Source organism: Zeus faber (genome assembly GCF_960531495.2).
Source record: "Zeus faber genome assembly, chromosome: 22".
Lineage (NCBI taxonomy): Eukaryota > Metazoa > Chordata > Actinopteri > Zeiformes > Zeidae > Zeus > Zeus faber.
In genome coordinates this window covers 14,523,030-14,544,585 of record NC_137209.1, presented here as the reverse complement: position 1 = coordinate 14,544,585, position 21,556 = coordinate 14,523,030, and the positions used below count along the sequence as shown (strand labels likewise).

General features: G+C 47.2%; 1 protein-coding gene across 1 annotated transcript in view; it reads right to left on the bottom strand.

The window, feature by feature from the left end:
• The window catches only part of sorcs2 (sortilin-related VPS10 domain containing receptor 2), a gene marked incomplete at its 5' end in the record, with an annotated part of 224,082 nt that overhangs the window by 31,152 nt on the left and 171,374 nt on the right, over nt 1-21,556 (bottom strand). The window contains 5 exons of the mRNA XM_080023540.1: nt 2,312-2,401; nt 9,170-9,288; nt 12,531-12,595; nt 15,410-15,483; nt 17,296-17,460. Of these exons, the coding sequence (XP_079879666.1) occupies nt 2,312-2,401; nt 9,170-9,288; nt 12,531-12,595; nt 15,410-15,483; nt 17,296-17,460 (513 nt within the window). The remainder of the gene's footprint in view (nt 1-2,311; nt 2,402-9,169; nt 9,289-12,530; nt 12,596-15,409; nt 15,484-17,295; nt 17,461-21,556) is intronic.

Here is a 21,556-nt window from a genome sequence, read left to right as displayed (position 1 = left end):
AATGCACATCCATCTTGTGCATATAATCCATTTTTGTATATTTGTCTACTTTTACACATTTGGCAGTTTCAGTGTTATGTTTTCAGATTTAAATGCCAATAGTCTGTGCACAGCAATGCACCAATCTTCACTACAACAAGTTCCTTGATGATAAAAGTGCACTGAGCCGAATAAACAGTTTGTGATTATGTTTCTGAAATGGAAACCTGCGATGGTAGTCAACCACTCCTAATAATAACATTTAAAAAAAAAGCACTATGGGCGTGTGTTTCACAGGGTGCATCAAAGGAAGGATCTGGAATACGAGGGCTGTGGTGTGTGGGGAGGCAGACAGCGACCCCCAAATTGAAAAGAGCAGAGAGACAACAGAGGAAAGATGGAGGTGCGTGTGTGTAGCGGGGGGTTATGACCTAAGCTGTGGCTGTCTGCTAGGTTATGTTGTTCATGTTCATGTGTTGGTTTAATCCGCGACTCGGGTCAGGTCTCGGAGGAACAGCGCCCAACCGCTCCCTCCGTCACGGCCCCTGCATATTTCATCCTCCGGAGCGTTCAATTATTTACAGTGGAAAAATCATCAAAACAAAAAAACAACACCACCACGGAAAAACAAACATTCGCACCGTCCGGACGCTCTTCTTCCCCCACCCTCTCCATTTAGTCCTTCGCCTTTCCCTCTCTCTCTCTCCCTCTCTCTCTCCCCTTCTCTCTCTCTCTCTCTCTCTCTCTCTCTCTCCCTGTCTCTCTCTCTCTCCGCCGCTTGCTCGGGCTCCGTATCACTCTCCACCTCCTCCCCACTCTTTTCTCTCTGCCTATCCCTCTCTCCATCCAGCACTTTTGACCTAAAAGCTTTGCGGCGCGTGACCTATCTGCTCACCCAACTAAAAAAACACAGAACAGCGACAGAGAGCGAGGGAGGGAGGGGGAGAGACCTCGGAGAGGGTACATCAGTCTCTCTCGCCCAAGTAGGGCGAACTTTAACTGGGTAAAAAAATACTTGACGTACGCGCGCCCGGCCACACACACACGCACGCATGCACGCGCACACACACACACACACACACATGCACACGCACACACATACACACACACACACACACACACACACACACACATGCACACGCACACGCACACACACTCTCTCAAACTGAATATACCCAATATTCTCTCCCTGTAGGAGGGAGAGCAATTTTTGTGTGGAGTGTGTGACTGTATGTTCTTAGTGTGTGTGTGTGTGTGTGTGTGTGTGTGTGTGTGTGTGTGTGTGTGTGTGTGTGTGTGTGTGTGTGTGTGTGTGTGTGTGTGTGTGTCTGTGTGTCTGTGTGTCTGTGTGTGCCTGTGAAATCCCATCTTTTTCACCTTGCTTAAAGATCAGTGGGGTGGGCTGAAGTAGTCGAGCCCAAGATGTCTTCAAGTGTTGTGCTCAGCACAATTAGTGGTGAGAGGAAGAAATAGGAGTGCACCCTCTTATGTTTGAGCGTGTGTGTGTGTGTGTGTGTGTGTGTGTGTGTGTATTATTCCCTTTCAAACACTATTTTTTGGTGGGTCTGAGTCTGGGGCATGATGTCAATGACAGTGATTGTCATTAGAGCACCCCTCCTCCCCTTTCCCTCACACACACACACACACACACACACACACACACACACACACACACACACACACACACACACACACACACACACACACACCTCCAGACACCAGGGTTGAAAAATACATGAGACTTTCTCCTCTCTCTCTCTCCCTCTCTCTCTCTCTCTCTCTCTCGCTCTCTCTCTCTCTCCCTCTCTCTCTCTCTCTCTTTCTCTCTCTCTCTCTCTCTCTCGCTCTCTCTCCAGTCCCTCGAACCTTCTCCCGACACAAAGGTTCTCTCTGACCCCCACCTCCATTACTCAGTCGGGAAGGATGAAGGAGTCGCCCTCAATATTTTATGTGGCCGGCGGCGCGGGTACACGTATAGGACATCGTAGCTACAGGAAAGAAGTCGGGTATTGATTTTGTCCCCAATCAGTGATGGGCAAAGCGCGAGTCAAAGTAGAGACGCCCCTGTTCAAATAGCACCCAGTTAATACCGAGGGAAAATTGTAGTTCTATTCACTGCGATTTCTACACTAGCCGTGGTACAGACTTACCTCCATGAGTTTCTCTGTTTCTATGTCTACCCACGGCCACGTCCTTTCTTTTAGGGGGTTCCGGTCCTCATGGTGTAGGACACCCTTTTCCCGTCGCCGCCGTACTTCATCATCATCCACCACAGCCTCTTTATTAGGTTGATTTATTTGGTTAGGTACGTTGGAAATTGAGCGCTGCTTACCTTTGGTAGGGCGTACTTGGGGAACCTCATCTGTACGAACTCGTTGCGTCGGTAGGAGACGTAGTGCTTGGTGCGGTTCCCAGTTGTAACCTTTGGAGGGAAAATGGCATGGGGAAAAAAAAACTAAATGAAGTGGCGTGGCACACCGTAACATCACATGGGCATCACGCGTACAACTTATGTTAGAAGTCATCAAGTCATTGCTCCGTTTGTTCAGAAACAAATTGCCCTGCTTGGTAGATAGACCTGTTAGGGAAAGAAACATGACGAAAACTAAGAGGAGACGATTGAATACTAAAGAGGGAGCAAAAACAAAACGAGATGGAGGAAGACGTTCCTGTTTTCTGACAGAGATTGTAGAGGATGTCAAATCTGTCAAATCCGGCTGACTCCGATCCTTTCTGAAAATCTCCCACTCCGCTGATCTCAGCTTTCGGGAAGCAGTCCTGACTCGCACGCAGGGAGGCAAATCTGCCGGGGTTCTCACCTGGTGTGTTCCCGTCAGCCGCCCGTGTGCTGCTGCGCGGGGAGGTGTGTGTGTGTGTGTGTGTGTGTGTGTGGGAGGGGGGGGGGGTTGGCGATTGAGTCAGCACCAGATTGCTTCGCCGCGGGTCAAATGCAGCGTCGGGACAAAAGTGTGCTTGACTCATCAAGGCTTCAACCCGTCAGACAACTAGTTTCTGTTAAATATAATGGGCAATTACCCATAGTTCACCTGTCTTGTCTCGCTTGAGTGCAAGCCGTTCAAACATACGGAGACACAAAGGGCCGGTCTGAGCCTGTAAGTCCGGACAGCGACACTGGAGACGGCACCAAATCAACTCCAGTAAATTGCTTCTGTCGACGGAATCGGTCGGTGTTGTTCCTTGGGTTCAAGTTTCACCTGCCACCGACCGGTATCGGCGGAACGGTTTTAATGAGGAGCCAAAGTGCTCTTTTGTCTTTACAGCCAACCTGGCAGGCTAATCGCATTGCGATGTCATTAGAAGATAGCGTTTCTCTGCGCTGGTTGAACTGTTGTCTACAAGGTTTTTCTTTGGATTAGGTTGCTGCCGGCAATATGTACACGAGACCTTGGGCGATGGATTCTAATCGGCGATTGCTGGGGGGCAGAGACGGCCAATTTACGATGCTATCGGGAAAGGAGGGGGGTGGTACGCAAGAAGTACAGGATTTTTTATTTACAAGTAAAGCATTTACACAAAAAACATCTAGTTTTTACTAAATTACGTCCCATAGCAACGGAAAGCAACGGGGAGGCATGTGTAACGCGGCATGGGGACACATGTTTTTTGGGTTTTTTTTTGGGGAACAGGATGGAACGGGACAGTCCCTTAACTCAGTTCCATTTAAACTGTTTGTTTGGTACAAGTAGGAAACCAACGGGAAATGAAAAGATCTGAAATAAAAAAGCAGGAAAACCGGCGCACCCAAATAAAAACATAATAACCTAAAAAAATACCTCTTTTCCACTGCGGAAGTAAGTGCGTTAATAGACAGGGATATCCGTGTATCATTCAATCATTTCATATCCGATTTACAATACAACATCAAAATCAAAGTCAACCACGTGCGGGACCATGAATGTTTTGTTTTTGTGAGGGGAGAACCCCTGCCCTCCTCGCCGGGCTCCGAGCCACTCCAGCACCGCACCAAGCCGGCCTCAGAACGGGAGGAGCCCCGAATGACCGGGCTGACACCGGTTAGTTTTACGTTTTTTTCATTTTCCATACAAGTAAGAAACGAAACAAATTCCATATGAAAGAACATAGTGGTCATGGTTTTGGTCAATTCAGACGATACACTTCACAATGTGAACAAAAAGATCACAGTCATTTTATTTTAAAGTAATATGTAATTTCACTGCATATAAATATGATGGTATGTATATGTATGTGACTAATAAACATGTTGACTCACTTTTACACTTTAACACAATGAACATGACCAATAATCCATTATAAATCCAAACCGAAATAGCTCTGGGCGGAGGTGGAGAGAGATCCGTCTCCGCTCCCACTCTGAAGGATCAGTCTCATTACCCGGTAAACTGCACATACATTAAAAAAAAAAAAAAAAAAAAGGCTGTCATCAACGCCAATTGGCGATAGACTTCATCGATCGCAGATTCATTCGTAACTTAAATAGTATGAGTAACAATAGGCTGAGGCTACAATAGTCAGCGTCCACGATGGACGTTGAAAGTGAATGTCACCCAAGTTCAACTCAAGATGTTCCGTATAGAGATCGCTGTCGCTGTAGTGGCTCAGTCACGAAGAGGCAGAACGAGTGCGAATAAGTATTCTTATTTGCAGGGAGTGGGTGCGGCGCAGCGGAACCTTGGATAAAGATACATCACTTTTTTTCGCCCAAGTACCGCTTGACCAAGGCGCTCGAATACACAGTATGTAATGAAACCTTCCTCATAACCGGTGTGAGAAAAAGTGTCATAAAATGAGTGGTTAAACGTAAGGCTTGGCGGCGAGGCCATCGTTTTCATTGAGAGAATCAAATAACCGCTGAATGTCCTCATTTCACGTTATTCCATTGGAGATATGGTGTCCTGCACGCTGCAGAGCCATTCCACCAGCTGCCTACAAAGCCCTGCATCCAGCTGTGCCAAACGTCAGATCAGCCCCTGCACGCATTTATTGGCACCACCCGGATAAAAAAAAATGGTTAGGGTTGATCAACCACGACTCAACCAACCGTTGGATATTTACCATTTTGAACCAATTGCCGACAGGACCAACGGTGTGCAAACTGGAATAGTTTACCGTAAGGGCCTGCACAGAGCACCACCCGCGGTCAAAACTCTGCGGGCTCAGATTCACCAAGGCCTCAGCTCAAACCGCGCCGTGTGTTTCATGAAATTTTTAAAACTCGAAAATCTGCGGAACATCAACTTCAGATTTACTCCAGAAGTGCTTAATTAGGCAATCAGTACAAAAAAAAAAAGTTGGTGATTAGATGTTGATTGCGTCTTTAAAGTGGAGGTTCAAAAAAAAAAAAAAAAAAATGCAGCTGAAAATATCACGGAGCCCCGAACCGGCTCAGGAAGCGAAAGACGAGCTCTCTTCATTTGATGACTACGTAGAAATATTGACCAATCACGTCACACCAATATTTTTTTTAGAGGTGGACACAATTCCGCTCCGTCTGAAGGAGAATCAAAAATAAAAAAATAAATGCTCAGAAAATACAAGTCCTGATGATTAAAAAAATAAGAATAATCACAAAAAATGGCAGGATTTAAAAAGATGAAGAGAAAGGAAGAGGTCGCTTATGACACTTTCAAATGTTTCATATGCAACAAATCGTTTAAATGACTCCGAGCCACCGTTATTGAATGTGACTTATTTACACATTTGCATTTACTGTGCACCAACTGAACCAACCCAGCAACAAGTCGGAACATTTAACGACCCCATTGCACTCGGTCGCTCGTAAAGAGCCGATTCTCTGAAGAGAGCCGACCTTTCTGTCGCCATCACAGAGCTGGAGGACGGGCGGTCGCTCTTCAAATGGAGGGAAGGTTCCGCGCCGAACTGACCCGACCGCGTGAACGTACAGTGAGTCAATCCGGTGAATGATCCTCCCCCTAAATATCTCTGCGTAAAAACAGAGACGCTCCCACCTGCTCGGGGAGCTTCAGGCAGCGAGCGAAAATGCCGTCGCTTTTAGAAATAAGACGTTACGTTTCCGGGCGTAAAGGGGCGCGATAAGTCTGTGCCGGTGGGTCTTTTGTTGCCGGCTGCCTTGTCCTCACGGTGTCGTCGTTCCGCTGGAATGGCTCCGACTCATTGTGAGTGCACTCGCCGCCTCGGAAGGAAAATCTTGAACCAGGCTTTGATTTCAGCGAGTCCCTGAGCGAGGGGGGGGGGGGGGGGGGGGTTCTGTTTCCTCTTCCGTTAACGGATCTTTTTTTCCGTTCTTTGCGAGCGAGCTTTCCTCAAACTCCTGAAAAGCTCCTCGTTCCCCTCTCCTTATTCGTCGCTTTCAAAAATCGGAATACGCGTCAGGAGTGTTCGCGTTTGTCGCTCCTATATTTAGCTCAGCGGGAACAGCTTGACGTTCGACTTTGGCTTCCCCCCCCTTCTCGCCGCTCTCTTGTTCCCGTCGCTCAGGCTTCCTCGAGCCCCTTTTCTCCGATGCGTGTTCCCTGCCCGGGTTGAGCCGAGATTACAGCAATCTTTGGGTGATTGAAAGGGGCGGGCCCACGGAACTATTTTTTATTTATTTTTTTGCTGAATAATGCCAATAAAAAAAAAACCTTGAACTCTGCGATGTGAAGCCCCCGGGGGGGAGCCGGGGACTGTGATTTGAAAAGTAATAGTTGGACAAAAAAGCTTGGTGTAAGCTTGGTGTGTGTGTGTGTGTGTGTGTGTGTTAATACCTGATACCAGAACATCTTTCCGACCCTTGGTTTGAGATTGCATGTTTCTGTTTGGCTTTGCATCTGTTAAGCACGGCCAAAGGACTTACTGTGCAACCACTGATAAAAGAAGAGGCACTCAGTCACTTTGTGTGTTGGCGTGTCTGTGTCTTTGTCCACAGGTACATACACCATTCTCACCACTGCTAAAGGGTTGTGGCCAAAGTACCGAGATTGTGGAGAACAATCACTATCAAGAGATTTTGCCAGGTTTTTTTTTGGTGATTGTTTGCGACCAAAAATGCTTGATTTTGCAGTGTTTTTTCTCAAAACTTGCGATACAGTTAGATTATTTTTTCACTGAAATAACCCCAAAATTACAAATCAATTAAAAAAAAAGTTTTTTGACTACTACCAATGAAGACAGAGTCACAGGTCATTACTTCATATAATGATACACATTGTGCTTATCACAGAAACAAGTGGTAATGTTGTAGTACTAGTACTTCTTAAAGTAAAAGTAAAAGTAGTAGTAAAAGTCAACTTTTTTTAATTCTCTAGGCTTGTGACGCTTTTCCACTGCATGGAACCAGCTCAACTCGACTCTACTCGACTCTTTGGTACCAGGCATTTTGTTTGCCGCTGCAGAGAATATAAAGTACTATAATGCAACGCCGCATGAAACTGCGGGGACGTCATCCTCAACACCACACACAGGAACTACGGGGCTGTCGACAGGATGGCGTTCTCGATTCCCGGCGTGTGGCTGGATACGTTTTTCCAGGATTTCTTGGATCCTATTTTTAAAAGACCCCGAGGACGATAAGCAGCTTATCTTAAAATAAAAAAATTTAAATATCCGCTCTCCGATTTCTCTGCTCGGCGATCTCTCTGAGCGATCCCTTTCGGGGATTACCTTTCGGTATCGCCTCAGCTCGCACGGAACCTGGACCGAGGCGATACCGAAAAAAAGTACCAGGCACCAGGTGCTATCGGCAACTTTTGCCCGATCGAAAACCAAAAAAGGCGACTGGAGTGGAGTCCAGGTGAGCCGGTTCCACGCGGTGGAACCATGGTCGCCAAAGTCACAAAACACGAAAACAGTCATTTTGTTTGGGTTCCTGTGGTGGAAGTCGACGAAATAAACTCTCACGCACAGTCGAATGTTCGAGTCGGGCTGGAGGCGTCCGTTTATGCGGGCGTTTCAAGCGCTAAAGTCGCACGGAATTTCTCAATATTGGGAGCGCTGGTAAATATAGAGGAGGCCGCGTTGAATTTGACAGTGCATTCCTTTTTTGCATGATGCAAAATTGCAATTTCCTGAAAGGACCGTATTATCACTGATCATCTTTTGGCGGTATTGTGCCGCTCAAATCATACGCAGTTCTGAATTCTAACATCGATGATGATAGAATTCAAATTGACACCTTACATTAGGATTTGGAATTCATAGGCAGATACTGTGATGATATGCATATTTACATTCCTAGATGGGGTGAGCTACTGATATGGAGGTTAGTACCCTGTAGGCTTGATAATCTCAGCTACTGTATTATTACCAGTAAACCCCTGATGGACCCTCGCTGCCTAATGAGAGTGTTTTTAGTCCACTCACTGGCTCACACACACACACACACACACACACGCACACGCATAAACACAAAACACAGGCGATCACACACACATACAGACGTGCATATTATGTTTACACAAACATAAAAACGTCCCAGGCCGCATTCATAAACTCCCAGGGACTCTCTCACACACACGCATGCACGCACGCACACACGCACACACACACACACACACACACACACACACACACACACACACACACACACACACACACACACACACACACACACACACACACACACACACACACAACACACACACACACACACACACACACACACATAAAAACGAGTGCGCTTTCAGAGGAAGCCATATAGGAACTCGGTCACGGTATGGAGCGGTTCAACTACATCCCAGCCCGTTATCGTATGCAAATGACATTCGGCGGCCGTCTTCCTACTCGTACTCTCCGGCAAGTCAATTATAGACAAGGCCAGATTAATTCCGTACGCCGCGCCGAACAGGAATTCATTGCAATTTCGAATCCCCGGTCACCCCCCCCCCCCATTTATCTGGGAAGCAGTTTTATCTGTAAAGACAGTTGGAGACATCAAAACAGCGGCAAAAAAAAACCCCTGAAGGTAGAGGGAAAACACACAAATACGGACAGAGTAAATGTACACGCACTTGGATCGGACATGTTGTCGACAATTTCAAACAGAAAGATAACGTAGAATAGTACATTAGTTGAGAGAGAGTTGTTGTCGGGGAAGAGGTATTTTTGTCCTCTTTGGTGACGAGGAAATTTGGAGGGGACAAAGACGACGTTTTTCATTCAACAAAGAGATTCAAAGAGCAAAACATTGCCCAAGTACCCTGAGAACCTTTCCTTGAGTCGGTTTGTTTACCTTGACGAATATGTAGTCGTCCTGCACCGTGAGCGAGTTGTGGTCGATCTTGCCCAGGAACTGCGCCGTCACCATCTTGTCGGAGCAGTTCTGGATGAGGCATGTCACGTAGAGGTAGCCTGCGGCGATGCAAACCGGGTGAATGTTAGAGTTTTTTTTATGTACAGGACAGACTGTAAAGTAGGGGAAAAACGTTCGAGAAAGATTATGGCAGTTAACATTGAAGTTAACAACAGTTAACAGTGAAGAGAAGAGTTCGCGTTAGAGAGAAGAGTTAGCGTTAGAGAAAAGAGTTAGCATTAGCATTAGAGAGAAGAGTAAGCGTTTGAGAAAAGAGTGAGCATTAGAGAGTAGAGTTAGTGTTAGAGAGTAGAGTTGGTGTGAGAGAAAAGAGTTAGTGTGAGAGAGAAGAGTTAGGTTTAGAGAGAAGATTTAGTGTTAGAGAGTAGAGTTAGTGTTAAAGAGTAGAGTTAGTGTTAGGGAGAAGAGTTGGTGTTAGGGGGAAGAGTTGGTGTGAGAGAGAAGAGTTAGTGCTAGAGAGAAGAGTTAATGTTAGGGCGAATAGTTAGCATAAGCCAAAAGAGTAAGTGTTAGAGAAAATAGTTAGTGTGAGAGAAAATAGTTCATGTGAGAGAGAAGAGTTAGTGTTAGGGAGAAGAGTTGGTGTTGGAGAGAAGAGTTAGCGTTAGAAAAAAGAGTTATCATTAGCATTAGAGAGAATATTTAGTGTTAGAGAGTAAAGTTAGTATTAGAGAGTAGAGTTGATGTGAGAGAAAAGAGTTAGTGTGAGAGAGAAGAATTATGATAAGGAGTAGAGTTAGTGTGAGATAAAAGAGTTAGTGTTAGAGAGAAGAGTTAGTGTGAGAGAGAAGAGTTAGTGTTAAGGAGTAGAGTTAGTGGGAGATAAAAGAGTTAGTGTGAGAGAGAAGAGTTAGTGTTAAAGAGTAGAGTTAGTGTTAGGGAGAAGAGTTGGTGTTAGAGAGAAGAGTTAGTGTGAGAGAGAAGAGTTAGTGTTAAGGAGTAGAGTTAGTGGGAGATAAAAGAGTTAGTGTGAGAGAAAAGAGTTAGTGTTAAGGAGTAGAGTTAGTGGCAGATAAAAGAGTTAGTGTGAGAGAGAAGAGTTAGTGTTAAAGAGTAGAGTTAGTGTTAGGGAGAAGAGTTGGTGCTAGGGGAAAGAGTTAGTGTGAGAGAGAAGAGTTAGTGTTAAGGAAAACAGTTAGTGTGAGAGAAAATAGTTCGTGTGAGAGAGAAGAGTTAGTGTTAGGGAGAAGAGTTAGCATAAGACAGAAGAGTAAGTGTTAGAGAAAATAGTAAGTGTGAGAGTGAAGAGTTGGTGTGAGAGAGAAGAGTGAGTGTTAGAGAGTAGAGGTGGTGTGAGAGAGAAGAGTTTTTAAGTGGATATAAGCATCAGCATTGACGGTACTAGCTTAATGTTAGCATTATAGAGCAAGCGCTAGCCTGCTAGTGTTCCTTTGCGTTCACCAGTTGCTAATAGCCTAACGTTACACATATACACACATCTTTTAATTATTATTCATGCTCTCTCACTGTCCACTAATCCGATCACGACTATATACTACTATTGGATACAAATCCTATAACGACGATCATGTGATCAGCCCACCCTTAAAACTCTCCCAGCAATCATTTGAGATCTGAAAATGATTTATTTCGGTGGGAATCAATCATTCATGTGCAATATGAATTGGGCCAAGAACGCTCAATAAAACTTAAAAAGTTAAAGCTGCTTCACCTCCAAGTTCCAAGGTGACAACTACGCTTTACGTCTTTTTTATTCTCTCGACATAGAGAACCACGGTCGCCGAAGTTACAAAACAAGAATGTACTGTTATTTTGCTTGGCTTCCAGCGGTGGGAGTCAATAAAATGGTGAAAACTAGGCTTTATGTCGGTTCCTTCCTACTTTCTTTCTTTCTTTCCTTTTGCTCCCGCTTTGTTTCCAGCGGTCGCCACGCCACAAAACAAGCGGACAAGCTAATTTATTGGACAGCCCAGGCGTTTCATCAAAGCAGCATATGGAAGAGAACTCATTAAAAAGCTATTAGAGGGGGTTAAGCGCGCCATTCCAGCCCGTGACACGCACACTTCTTCATGCTGCTCGGCCCTCACACACACACACGCACGCGCGCGCGCACACACACACACACACACACACACACACACACACACACACACACACACACACACACACACACACACACACACACACACACACACACACACACACACACTCACTCACTCACTCACTCACTCTCTCTCCACCTGGGTGATACGACAAGGAAAATCGTAAACAGTGCGAACGGTGACTCCAAATCAAACCATCAGGGGGAGTGTGTGAATAATTCATTAGCGGCTATTGTAAATGTTAATCATACACACTTGTGGCATCCCATACATTTTAATTCTGGAAAAATAGAGTGAACAGGGGGCATCTGATACATACTGTAAGTTTGTTTGAATATATTAATATCATAGTACAATTTGGCGTGTCAAACCTCCACCCGCACAGACGCATAAAAATAAATGTAGAAATCTTGACACGGTGGATCGATGGAATTCCGACTCTCCGAGGCAACGTACGGTACGGTTTTGATGGTTTGTTAATCGGTGTGTGTGTGTGTGTGTGTGTGTGTTTGTGTGTGTGTGAGTGTGTGTCCACGCATGAACGAACACCAATTTAACCCATTCAATTTACTTACCGATACCCCGTCTTAGTGAAACGTACACCCGCTACAGAAAACTCCAGAAACTTTTTTGACTGCAACGCAGAGACGGTGAGTGCATGTGTTTGTGTGTGTGTGCGTGTGCGTGTGCGTTTGTTTGTGTGTGTGTGTGTGTACGTGTGTGTGTGTGTGTGTGCGTCCCACTGCATGGTTGGTGCCGGCGTGTCATTGTTTAACCTTGACAGTGGCGCGTGTCACATGACAGGGGAGGCGGGAGGGCATGGGGTGAGCAGATTGGCTTGGCATGCATGGGCGCTCCCCGTCGTACACCTACCACAGTGAAGTGTGTGTGTCTGTATGTGTGTGTGTGTGTGTGTGTGTGTGTTTATTCCTCCTTGATCCGGGATGAAAGCTCTCATAGTTGTAGGTGGTGTATTGTAGGCAAGTGTGTGTAACTGTCTAGGTGTGTGTGTGTGTGTGTGTGTGTATGGGTGTGTGTGTGTGTGTGTGTGTGTGTGTGTGTGTGTGTGTGTGTGTGTGTGTGTGTGTGTGTGTGTGTCTGTGTGTGAAACAATGCATGTTTCCAACAGAGTTTATGTCAAATTGAAGTCTATTTTATACATTGTATGATATTATATTTGGTATATATTATAACCATATTCATCGCCACTGTCTTACCTCCGCTGGCATCCTGCATCTCCATGTGCACCAGGTCGGGGTCCACATCCACGCCAGAGACAGTCCTGCAACAGGCCGAGGGTATTGTAATAGGAATGAAAATAATCATGTGGTTGCTGGAAAAAAAACGGTTTAATTTCTTCATAATTAATCGGTCGTTACTTTTATTTATTTATTTAACAGCCCAAATAAGCACATGTTAAAATGTGCTTTTTGCACACACTGGCTGGGCTGAAGACCACCTGCCAATCAACTTCGAATAATCAAAATCGAAAAATACAATCGAAAAATAGACTTTGGCCCACATTGCAGGGGTTCCCAAACTGCGGCCCTCTAGGGGTCAGTGAAGGGTATGCAAGGGTCCTGCAGGGGGTGGGACCTACTATGAAACGAAAGTTTGGGGTCCAGTTACATGTGCAACGTTCCCAATACAGAGATGTGTAGAAATGAGTGTTGGGCCCGGAGGTGGTGTGGTTTAAGCAGCTACACCTGTCTTGGGTCGAGGTAATTGGGCCCGGGATCAGGGTGGCTGTACACCTGTTGCTGTACACTAATCAAGAAGCAACAGGTAAAACCCCCATCCCCACACACACAGGGGAGCCACTGTCATGGCAATGTCTCATCTGCTCCCTGCTTGTCCCTCTTGCCCATTCTCTACAATTAACTGGTGTGTTTGCAACATCTCTGCCTGTGTCTCTGTGTCGGAGGGCCCTGAAAACGCCGCTCGGGTGGCGTGCGACAGGCGGATCTACGACCGCGTGCAGAATCCTTGAAAGGGCATGAACATGTGTGTAATGTTCGGGGGTCTCGTTGGTATCAAGAGCGGAGCAGAGCAGGGCGGTGCGGTTCGGAGTCGTCTGCGTCTCCCTGTAAGGCCGTTAAATGACAGAGCGGGGCTTTAAAACCTTGCTGCCTCACTCATAAAACGTCCTTTATGAGCAGTTAGCAGTGCTGCGTCAGAGGTGCTGGTGGTGTTGGTGGGGCGGCAGAAAGCTGAACTTAGGGAGTAGGATGGAGAAAGAGGCGGTAAAAGGAGATGTGTGTGTGTGTGTGTGTGAAATGGGGATAATACTTAGGAATAGGTACACGTTGGTAACTACCGAATATAATCATGGGGTACAGTATATGGATTGGATTATGATATATGGATCTGAAGATTTTAAAATGTGAATATGGATGGTTACATACTTGCGGGTATTGCAGGGATACACTAAAAGACTTTGAAAAGACTGCATCACACATTTCAAGACTTGACCACACTAGGGGATTTTGCAAGCACGGGTGATGGCAGGGATCACACATCTTGGGATTCCAGCACAGCCCTTAGGAGCCTTGTGCCTTAAAGGGGTCCTATTGTGCTCTTTCTTATTTTTTTTGTCATATAATGTTACAATCTCGAATGGTCATATTAGACATGGCCAAAAAATGAGGTTAATTCATGACAATGCAATCACTGCAAACAAAACGCTCCCTGTTCCGTGTTTTTTTTTCCACTCTCTGCACGAGCTGACGTCGGCTCGTCGTAGATTTTCGGTTTCAGCAGATGACCACCTGCTCCATCCCGTCCGCTGTGCATTTCTCCAAACAAGACCAATTCAAAAAAAATAGTGTTTTTATTGTAAATGTATATATCCATTTTGTTTGTTTTTACATGAAACGAAAAAAAATCCCCGTGTGCAAGGGTCCCAGTGCGGTGGCCCCTTCAAGGCTGAGGATTATAATATCAAAACAGGCTGATATTCTCACAGGACCAGTGTGGGACTGATCACAAGAGGCACCATCTCAAACCAAACCACCCTTAAGACAGGAGATTTCCTTATGATTCTGTGGAGTTCTTAAAGAACGCCTGGGGCCCGTCATTTCCCGTCACTGTCGGAGTCAAACCGGGGAGGTCTGTGCTACTCTGCTGTCCATGTTGGAAAAGCCAAAAGCCAAACCGAATTTAATCTCTGTGCTAATCCGAGCAAAAAAAATGCAGTAAGCCCTTCCCTTCTGGTGTGAAATGTACCATGTGACAAGGTTTATATTTCATCGCGATTAAATCCAGTATATACTGTAGATAACAATAATTCGACCTGATGGATGTTAGAATCCTGATTTCTGGCGGATGTGAGCGAGCCTCATAAGGGTGGGGTTTCTTTCTCTCTGCGCGGCAGAGCTTTAATGAAAGACGAAAACGACCAGGGCGGACGACGGGGGGGGAGGATCCGTGCGCCCAGGAAAACCAAAAACCAAAAGGCCCGAGTCGGAGCCAGGAGAAGCGATTCGGGGAGGGGGAGACAGCGCAGGACGCCGGGAGGGGAAAAACAAAGGAGAAGGAAGACGAGGAGCAGGCCCCCGTTCTGCGTGGGCGCCAGACCCATCGCCGCCTCCTGGGTTTCATCGCCGCGCTGTTCGGGGGTTTTATTCGCAAGCTGTTGCAACATCCCCATTTTATCACCTGTTTGCACCCCCCCCCCCCTCCACCCCGCCCCACCCACTTCAAATTTACGACGTGACAAACACGCTGTGTCAAATATAAATTCTGATTTAGCGACCCAACAAATTTTTTTTCCACGCACGTGTGGCCGATTTTTATTTATTTATTTATTTATTTATTTTGGGACCACCCCCAACCAGGAGATTGGTTTTAATGGGGGTCTTTATTTAGCAGGGGGAGGATGTATGTGGAGCGGCTGCCAAGCGACTTTGGGCTTGGCCACGTGTGGTTCGGGGAAAGGTTTGGAAAAACTCAACTCTTAAGACGTCAGATACAACTCAGGCCAAAGTCCTACCGAGGCTTTCACTGAGGAAAGGTGGTGCGGAAGGTGTGGTGGTAAAAAAAACATCGACCAAGACGTTTCAACTCTGACAGGGAAAACGAGCGGGAGGGGACTGACCAGAAGATCCTGTCTTTCGTCACCCGTTCCTGGAGCAGCGTCCACTTCCGGCCCAGATCCGTGGAAACGAAGAGCTGATGGGGGGGGGGGGTGGAAAAAGAGTGCGCTTAGACGACGTGCATTTCGGGAAAATTCTCCGTTTTCAAGCGCCGCCGTGTCCGTCGGACGCGCGCCCTCGGTGCGCTGAGGGGTGAGAACGGTTCTAGAGCGGGGGGCGGGGGGGAAGAAAGTCAAGGTGTCCACTCTGTAAAAAACATTGAATTTCACGCTTGACAAATTTAAGTCCCGTGCTCAATAAATTGTTAATCATAGTTAGGAGGAAGGTGCGTGTATGGGGTGGACATTTTTCTATGGGGTACATTGATGTTTGAGTGTGTGTGTGTGTGTGTGTGTGTGTGTGTGTGTGTGTGTGTGCGCTTTCCCACCGGTATTGATTGCCCCCTTAATGTAATTCGATTGGGTTCCCCACGAGCGAGGTGGGGTATCTCTTGAGACCTGAACTGTATAAAAATAGGAGCATTACAAGCGCTATTCCAATGACTCTGACCCGCCTTAACATCCACGAAAGGGCCTCAGGCTGCACAGGTTTGAATAATACCGAGTTTGAATAACGGCGCAGGTGTGAATAAGACCGCAGGCGTCATTGAGGAAGGGTTTTTTTTTTTGGAACCCAAGCCCTCCCCACTGCCGTAACTCGACCAGGACTTCCTCCTTTCTCTCTCTCTCTCTCTCTCTCTCTCTCTCACTTCCAAAAAAAAAGATTTAGCTTTTCTTTTTTTTTTTTCATGCTGGTTTTTGTTCTCCCGGATTGGATTTCTTCCATTCGGCCTGCCCATATGGAACAGATTAAAATCGAATTGAATTCCTTGTTTAATTAAGTATAAATATTTTTTTTAAATTGGAGGAGTTGGATCCCCTCCCTCCTCCTCCTCCTCCTCCTCCTCCTCGTATGCCCACCGCTCCGAAAAACTCTTGATGAGACGAGGAGGAACAATCGCAGGCCTTCGCTGTCTCTCTGTCTGTCTGTCTTTCCAGCTCCCGCTTAACAGTTGACATCGCTGAATGTATGTGTGTGCGTAATAAGTCAAAAGAAGGTGAAAAAAACAAACAAAAAAACAAACAACTGATAACAGACAGTATTGAACTACGTAGAAGTGCGAGTTTAGAGTGGAACACACTCAATTGGAATCAACACCCCAACAAACACACACACACACACCCCGCCCTTCCTGTCTATCTATAAGACCGCTGCCAAATAAAGCATGAAACCCCCCCCCGCCCCCCGGAAAATAAATAAATAAAATGGCTGATCCGGTGCCGCCTCGACCCTCCTCGCCATGCGATTGAGCCTTGTTCTCGCTGCAACTTCTTTTTCGGTAAAGTGCTCCTTGGGCTGGTTTTCACCAACTTTGCTGTCGGCTTTGTTGATTGAAATTCCTCTGCATTTACCCATCCGAGTAGCAGCGGGCTGCCTTATAGAGGTGCCCGGGGAGCAGTTAGGAGGTTAAGTGTCAAGTGCTCAAGGACACATCAGCTACCGCTACCAGGAGGAGCAGGGGATCGAACCGGCAACCTTCCGCTTACTACACGACCCGCTCTAGCTCCTAAGTAAAGGAATGAGAAGTGTAACAAATTACTTTCCACAGGGAGTAATTAAGTAAAGTAATGCATTTTTTTTTTTAAGTAACGATTTATGTGTAATACATTACTTGTTTTGAGTTACAACCCCAACACGGCTACTGTGGTTAATACCAATCAATGGAAGTTTCACTAAGTCAGTCAAGGTTGAGCTTGAGCTGTTGAATAAGTCCAATGTCGCTTTTCGGGATGGAATTCCCGCCGAAAACCCTGTTTCCCTGAAGGGTGCTTTATCTCATGTTACGCACGCTGCCCTCCTTGCAGTAGGCCAGCAGCTTGTCCTCCTCCTTGGGGTGGAAGAGCAGGGTGTCCGGGACGAAGGAGACGGGCTGGCGCTGGAAGGAGGCGCCCTCGTCCATGCTGATGAACAGCATCTGGTCCCTCTCGTTTATGGACGAGCTCACCAGCACCACCTGAGAGATGGAGATGGGGGTGGAGCGAGACAGAGAGAGAGAGAGAGAGAGAGAGGAGAGAGAGGAGAGAGAGGCAAGCTGATTTACAATGTTTATCACAGTCTCAGCTATTACAAGTCTGGAGCGGTGTGACCGGACAAGGAATGACCGTTAAAGGAAATCACATATTATTGTGAGGGAAGCCTATTTATACAGATATTTATCACAGTCTCAACCAGTGCCAATGACCATTAAAGCAAATCAATTTTTTTTGTGATGCTCTTTACCTCAACGAGGGAATCTTTTAAATTGATCCAGAAATGACGGCAACAGTCGAAAAAATAAATAGTCAATAATTAAACAGAAAAATCATGGTGCACAAAAATGCACAAGGAAAAAAAGACGCTTATAAATCAATTTAAAATGGTGCTTTTGTTACACGTCCATCAGCCTTCTGCCTCACATCCCGGACCCGAATGAAAGAAAAAAAAAAAAAAACATTACAGAGCTGTAACCGGCGTTGCCGGCGCCATAAACGAATGTGAAGCGCCGCGAAAATCTGTTTGACGACGCTATCAGGGCGGTTTGCCGACTCCCACGCCTACCATCACCGTCTGTCTGCGTCGTTTATCTGACATGATAACACGCCTCGGAGATGGGATGCCTCCTCAGAGCCCGAAAATAAAACAAAAAACAAAATGAAATGAGACTATATCTCGGTGGAAAGGTATGACATAATTCAACAGAAAATATATTTCAAAACCCCTACAGTGCATCTGAAATGCGTCAGCGTCCAAATCAGAGTCGACGACAAACGTCGATTCAAGCGATGCAGTTCAGGCCCACGTTGACAACGAATCAGTTCCAAACCTACTTCGTTCAGCTGCGTTCGCTTTCCGCTGGATAATTCCAAACATCCCAGCGAAATAGAGCTCATAAGATCAGTTCAAGGAGTGTGTGTGTGTGTGTGTGTGTGTGTGTGTGTGTGTTTAAGAAGAAAGGGGGAAGGGGGGCTGCAGTGAACGATGAATTCAACCGCTGTAAATTCCGGAAATGGCACCGTGATGAATGGCGAGAGAGCAGCCGTGAGGTCGGCGGTCTTTGAAACAGCTGCTTGACGGCTTACAGAAAGAAAGAAAGAAAGAAAGAAAGAAAGTAAGAAAGAAAGGGCGAGTGACAGAGAGAGAGAGAGAGAGAGATTGAGAGAGAGCGAGAGGAGGGGGGGGGGGGGGGTTGGGGGGCCAGACAGGTGAGTGGGTCAAACACTCGGAGGGTAATGTCTCGTCGATAGGGTTCAGATGAGGGGGGGGGGGCGGAGGTGAAAGACCCCTGAGAACCTGCAATGACCTTCTATCAAGGCCCGTGCAGGCGTCCATTTACCCAAAATGCAATGCGATAATTAGAGATGAGATGATGAAATATGCACGCCCGCTGCCCCCTCTCTCTCTCTCTCTCTCTCTCTCTCTCTCTTTCTCTCTCTCTCTCTCTCTCTCTCTCTCTCTCTCTCTCTCCCTCTCTCTCTCTCACACATCCACGGCCCTTTCTTCCGGGGGAACTTTCAATCACACTTACGCCGCGCTTGGTCCACGGCGACACGCTATTGATTATCCATTCGAGCCTTTATAGCTCATAAAGTGAAACCTATTTTACCGGAGGACACACACACACACACACACACACACACACACACACACACACGCACACACGCACACAATCACTCGACGCATCGGGGGGGGGGGGGAGTGGAGGGGGGGTCCAACATGGTTTCCTCCACGGTGTTAATAGCTCGAGGTTTCACAGAGCCCATCCCGCTGTTCATTTGGATTTTATGTAAGGGGCCCCGTCGCTCCGGAACGGAAGAAAATGAGAACAAAAGGCCTTGGATTTTTATTTGCTGGTTAATGTTTTTATATATTCGTGGCTGCGAAGCCGGCGGTCGACACGCGGGTGCGAACGCCGAGCGGATTCTGTTTTTTTCGCGTGTCGCATTTTGCGAACGAATTCTTCGTGCGACCGAAAAGTTTATGAACGCCCGGCGGCCTGCTCACGACTGCAATGAGGCTTTAACGCGTGTGTGACCTGTCTCGCTGCGCCGCGGGAGGGAGGTGAGACGCGTGTGTGTGCTCCCCCACGCTCCATTAGGAGCCCTGTGTTTTTAATCTGCTGCCACGCTAGGCTTGCGGGGTGGAGGGTAGGGAGCAGGCAGACAGTCACATGAACTGGTGGCGTGTGTGCGAGTGTGTGTGTGTGCGTGTGTGTGTGTGTGTGTGTGTGTGTAGGCAATGGAGCTTAGACTGTATGTGCGTGAAGAGAGAGAGAGAGAGAGATGGATGGATTGGTGCGTAACTGTGTGTTTCTGTGTGAATGAGTACCGACAGACATAAGTGTGTGTGTGTGTGCGTGTGTGTGTGTGTGCATGCGTGTGTGTGCGCGGGCGTATTTATGAGGACCCGCTCTTCCAGTGCTTCCCCCCCCCGTGCGGCAGGGCCATCCATCCGTCAGGGCGGCCCCCCTTGTTGCCGATATGTCTCCATTTAAATGACACCACCCAACTGATTTTGGTAAGCAGTGGAACTCACACACACACACAGACACAGACACAGACACACACACACACACACACACACACACACACACACAGACTTGCCTTCTATTGAGTACGTGTCTCATCACACCTCCACTGAACCTGCATTAGAATTCGATGTATTAGAGTCATGGGCTTCACCAGATGATGTGTTTACTGTGCACGTTGCCTATTGTGCTGCGCATCGATCAGCCCCTATTTTGCCGGGTATCGATTCATTTGATCCCTTTGACCCCTGCGGAGAAAACGCTGAAAACCGCTTACGCACACACACGCACAGGCAGACACACAAATTAACCTTTGGCCCTGTGTTGTGTTCAACACTCATCTCTTTAGTATGGCTGGAGAGACTAAAATAGAGATGGAGATAGTTGTAGTTAAAGGTAAAGGTTAATTGAAGTGGTATTTTGTACTCCTGCTGAATTTCTAGACTGTCCCAGAAGTCCAGCAAGACCTTTTTTTTTTTTTACCATCCTTACGGCGCTCGCCCTCCCTGCAGTACCGCTGTTCACCTATGTGTGGCACTGTTGTCAAACTGTATCCAGTCACAAAAAAACTACACCATAAGGACCCTCCACTGCAAGAACTAAAAACAAGAACGCCGAGGAAGAATTAGGGGAGAACGAACTCCAAGAGAGCATGAAAGACGGAGGACAAAAACGCGTTTCCTGCCGTTTATTACCATCCAAAGGACCTTGATACATCCCCCCTGCAAAACCGTGGCCGCCTCTTGAGTTACGACTCGAGCTTCGGTGACACACAGAGCGGCATTCGCTCGCGGCAGATACGGGATCGGGGATCGGGACCGTGGGCGTGTGACACATTATGCGGGGTGAGGGGGGCCTACAGTGGTGGGAAAGAATAAAGTCGAAACTCCCAAAAAACCGAGACTACGGTAGGCATCCCAGGAAGCTCGGGCACGACGCGCGTCGGAGCTCGGCCGAGCCGTCATTTTTGGACGGCGCTCAAGTCGAACGGTGGTGGTGGGTTTGTGAGCTCAAGGCTGTAAGAAAGTCCCAGTATGTTGACACAGATCGCAGATCGAAAAGGATATCGCTCTCTTAATCTGCTCTAAAACAACTGAATACACTCGGTTGGCTTAGAGGAGCTTACGGCAGGGGGAGGGGTGCAGCGGCGCTCATCAAACACGGAAAAAGCGCCAAGGGAACAGTGGGGCGCCAGGGAGATGAGAAAGGCCTCGTCATCTCTTCGCACGCGTCTCAATTTTTCGAGCAGACGACGGCGGGCTTCTTCTTTTTAAAGCCCCGGGCTCGGGGGGGGGGGGGGGGATGGCGGCGTGAGCGCCTTTATCGCGCGTCGCCGACAGGTGCAACACGCGTCGGCGTCGCAGACGGGCGCGTTCTGCCGCACACAAAAGCCGACGACAATGCGGGAAGGCAAGTAATAACCCGTGTTTGCAAACTGTCGCAGACAAAGAGCCCGGTGGGGAGTGGACCGAACACTGTCACCTCAGATGGCGTTTCCTCATCAGAGGAGATGTAGCCCACAGGTCCGTGCACATTCATGGAGACA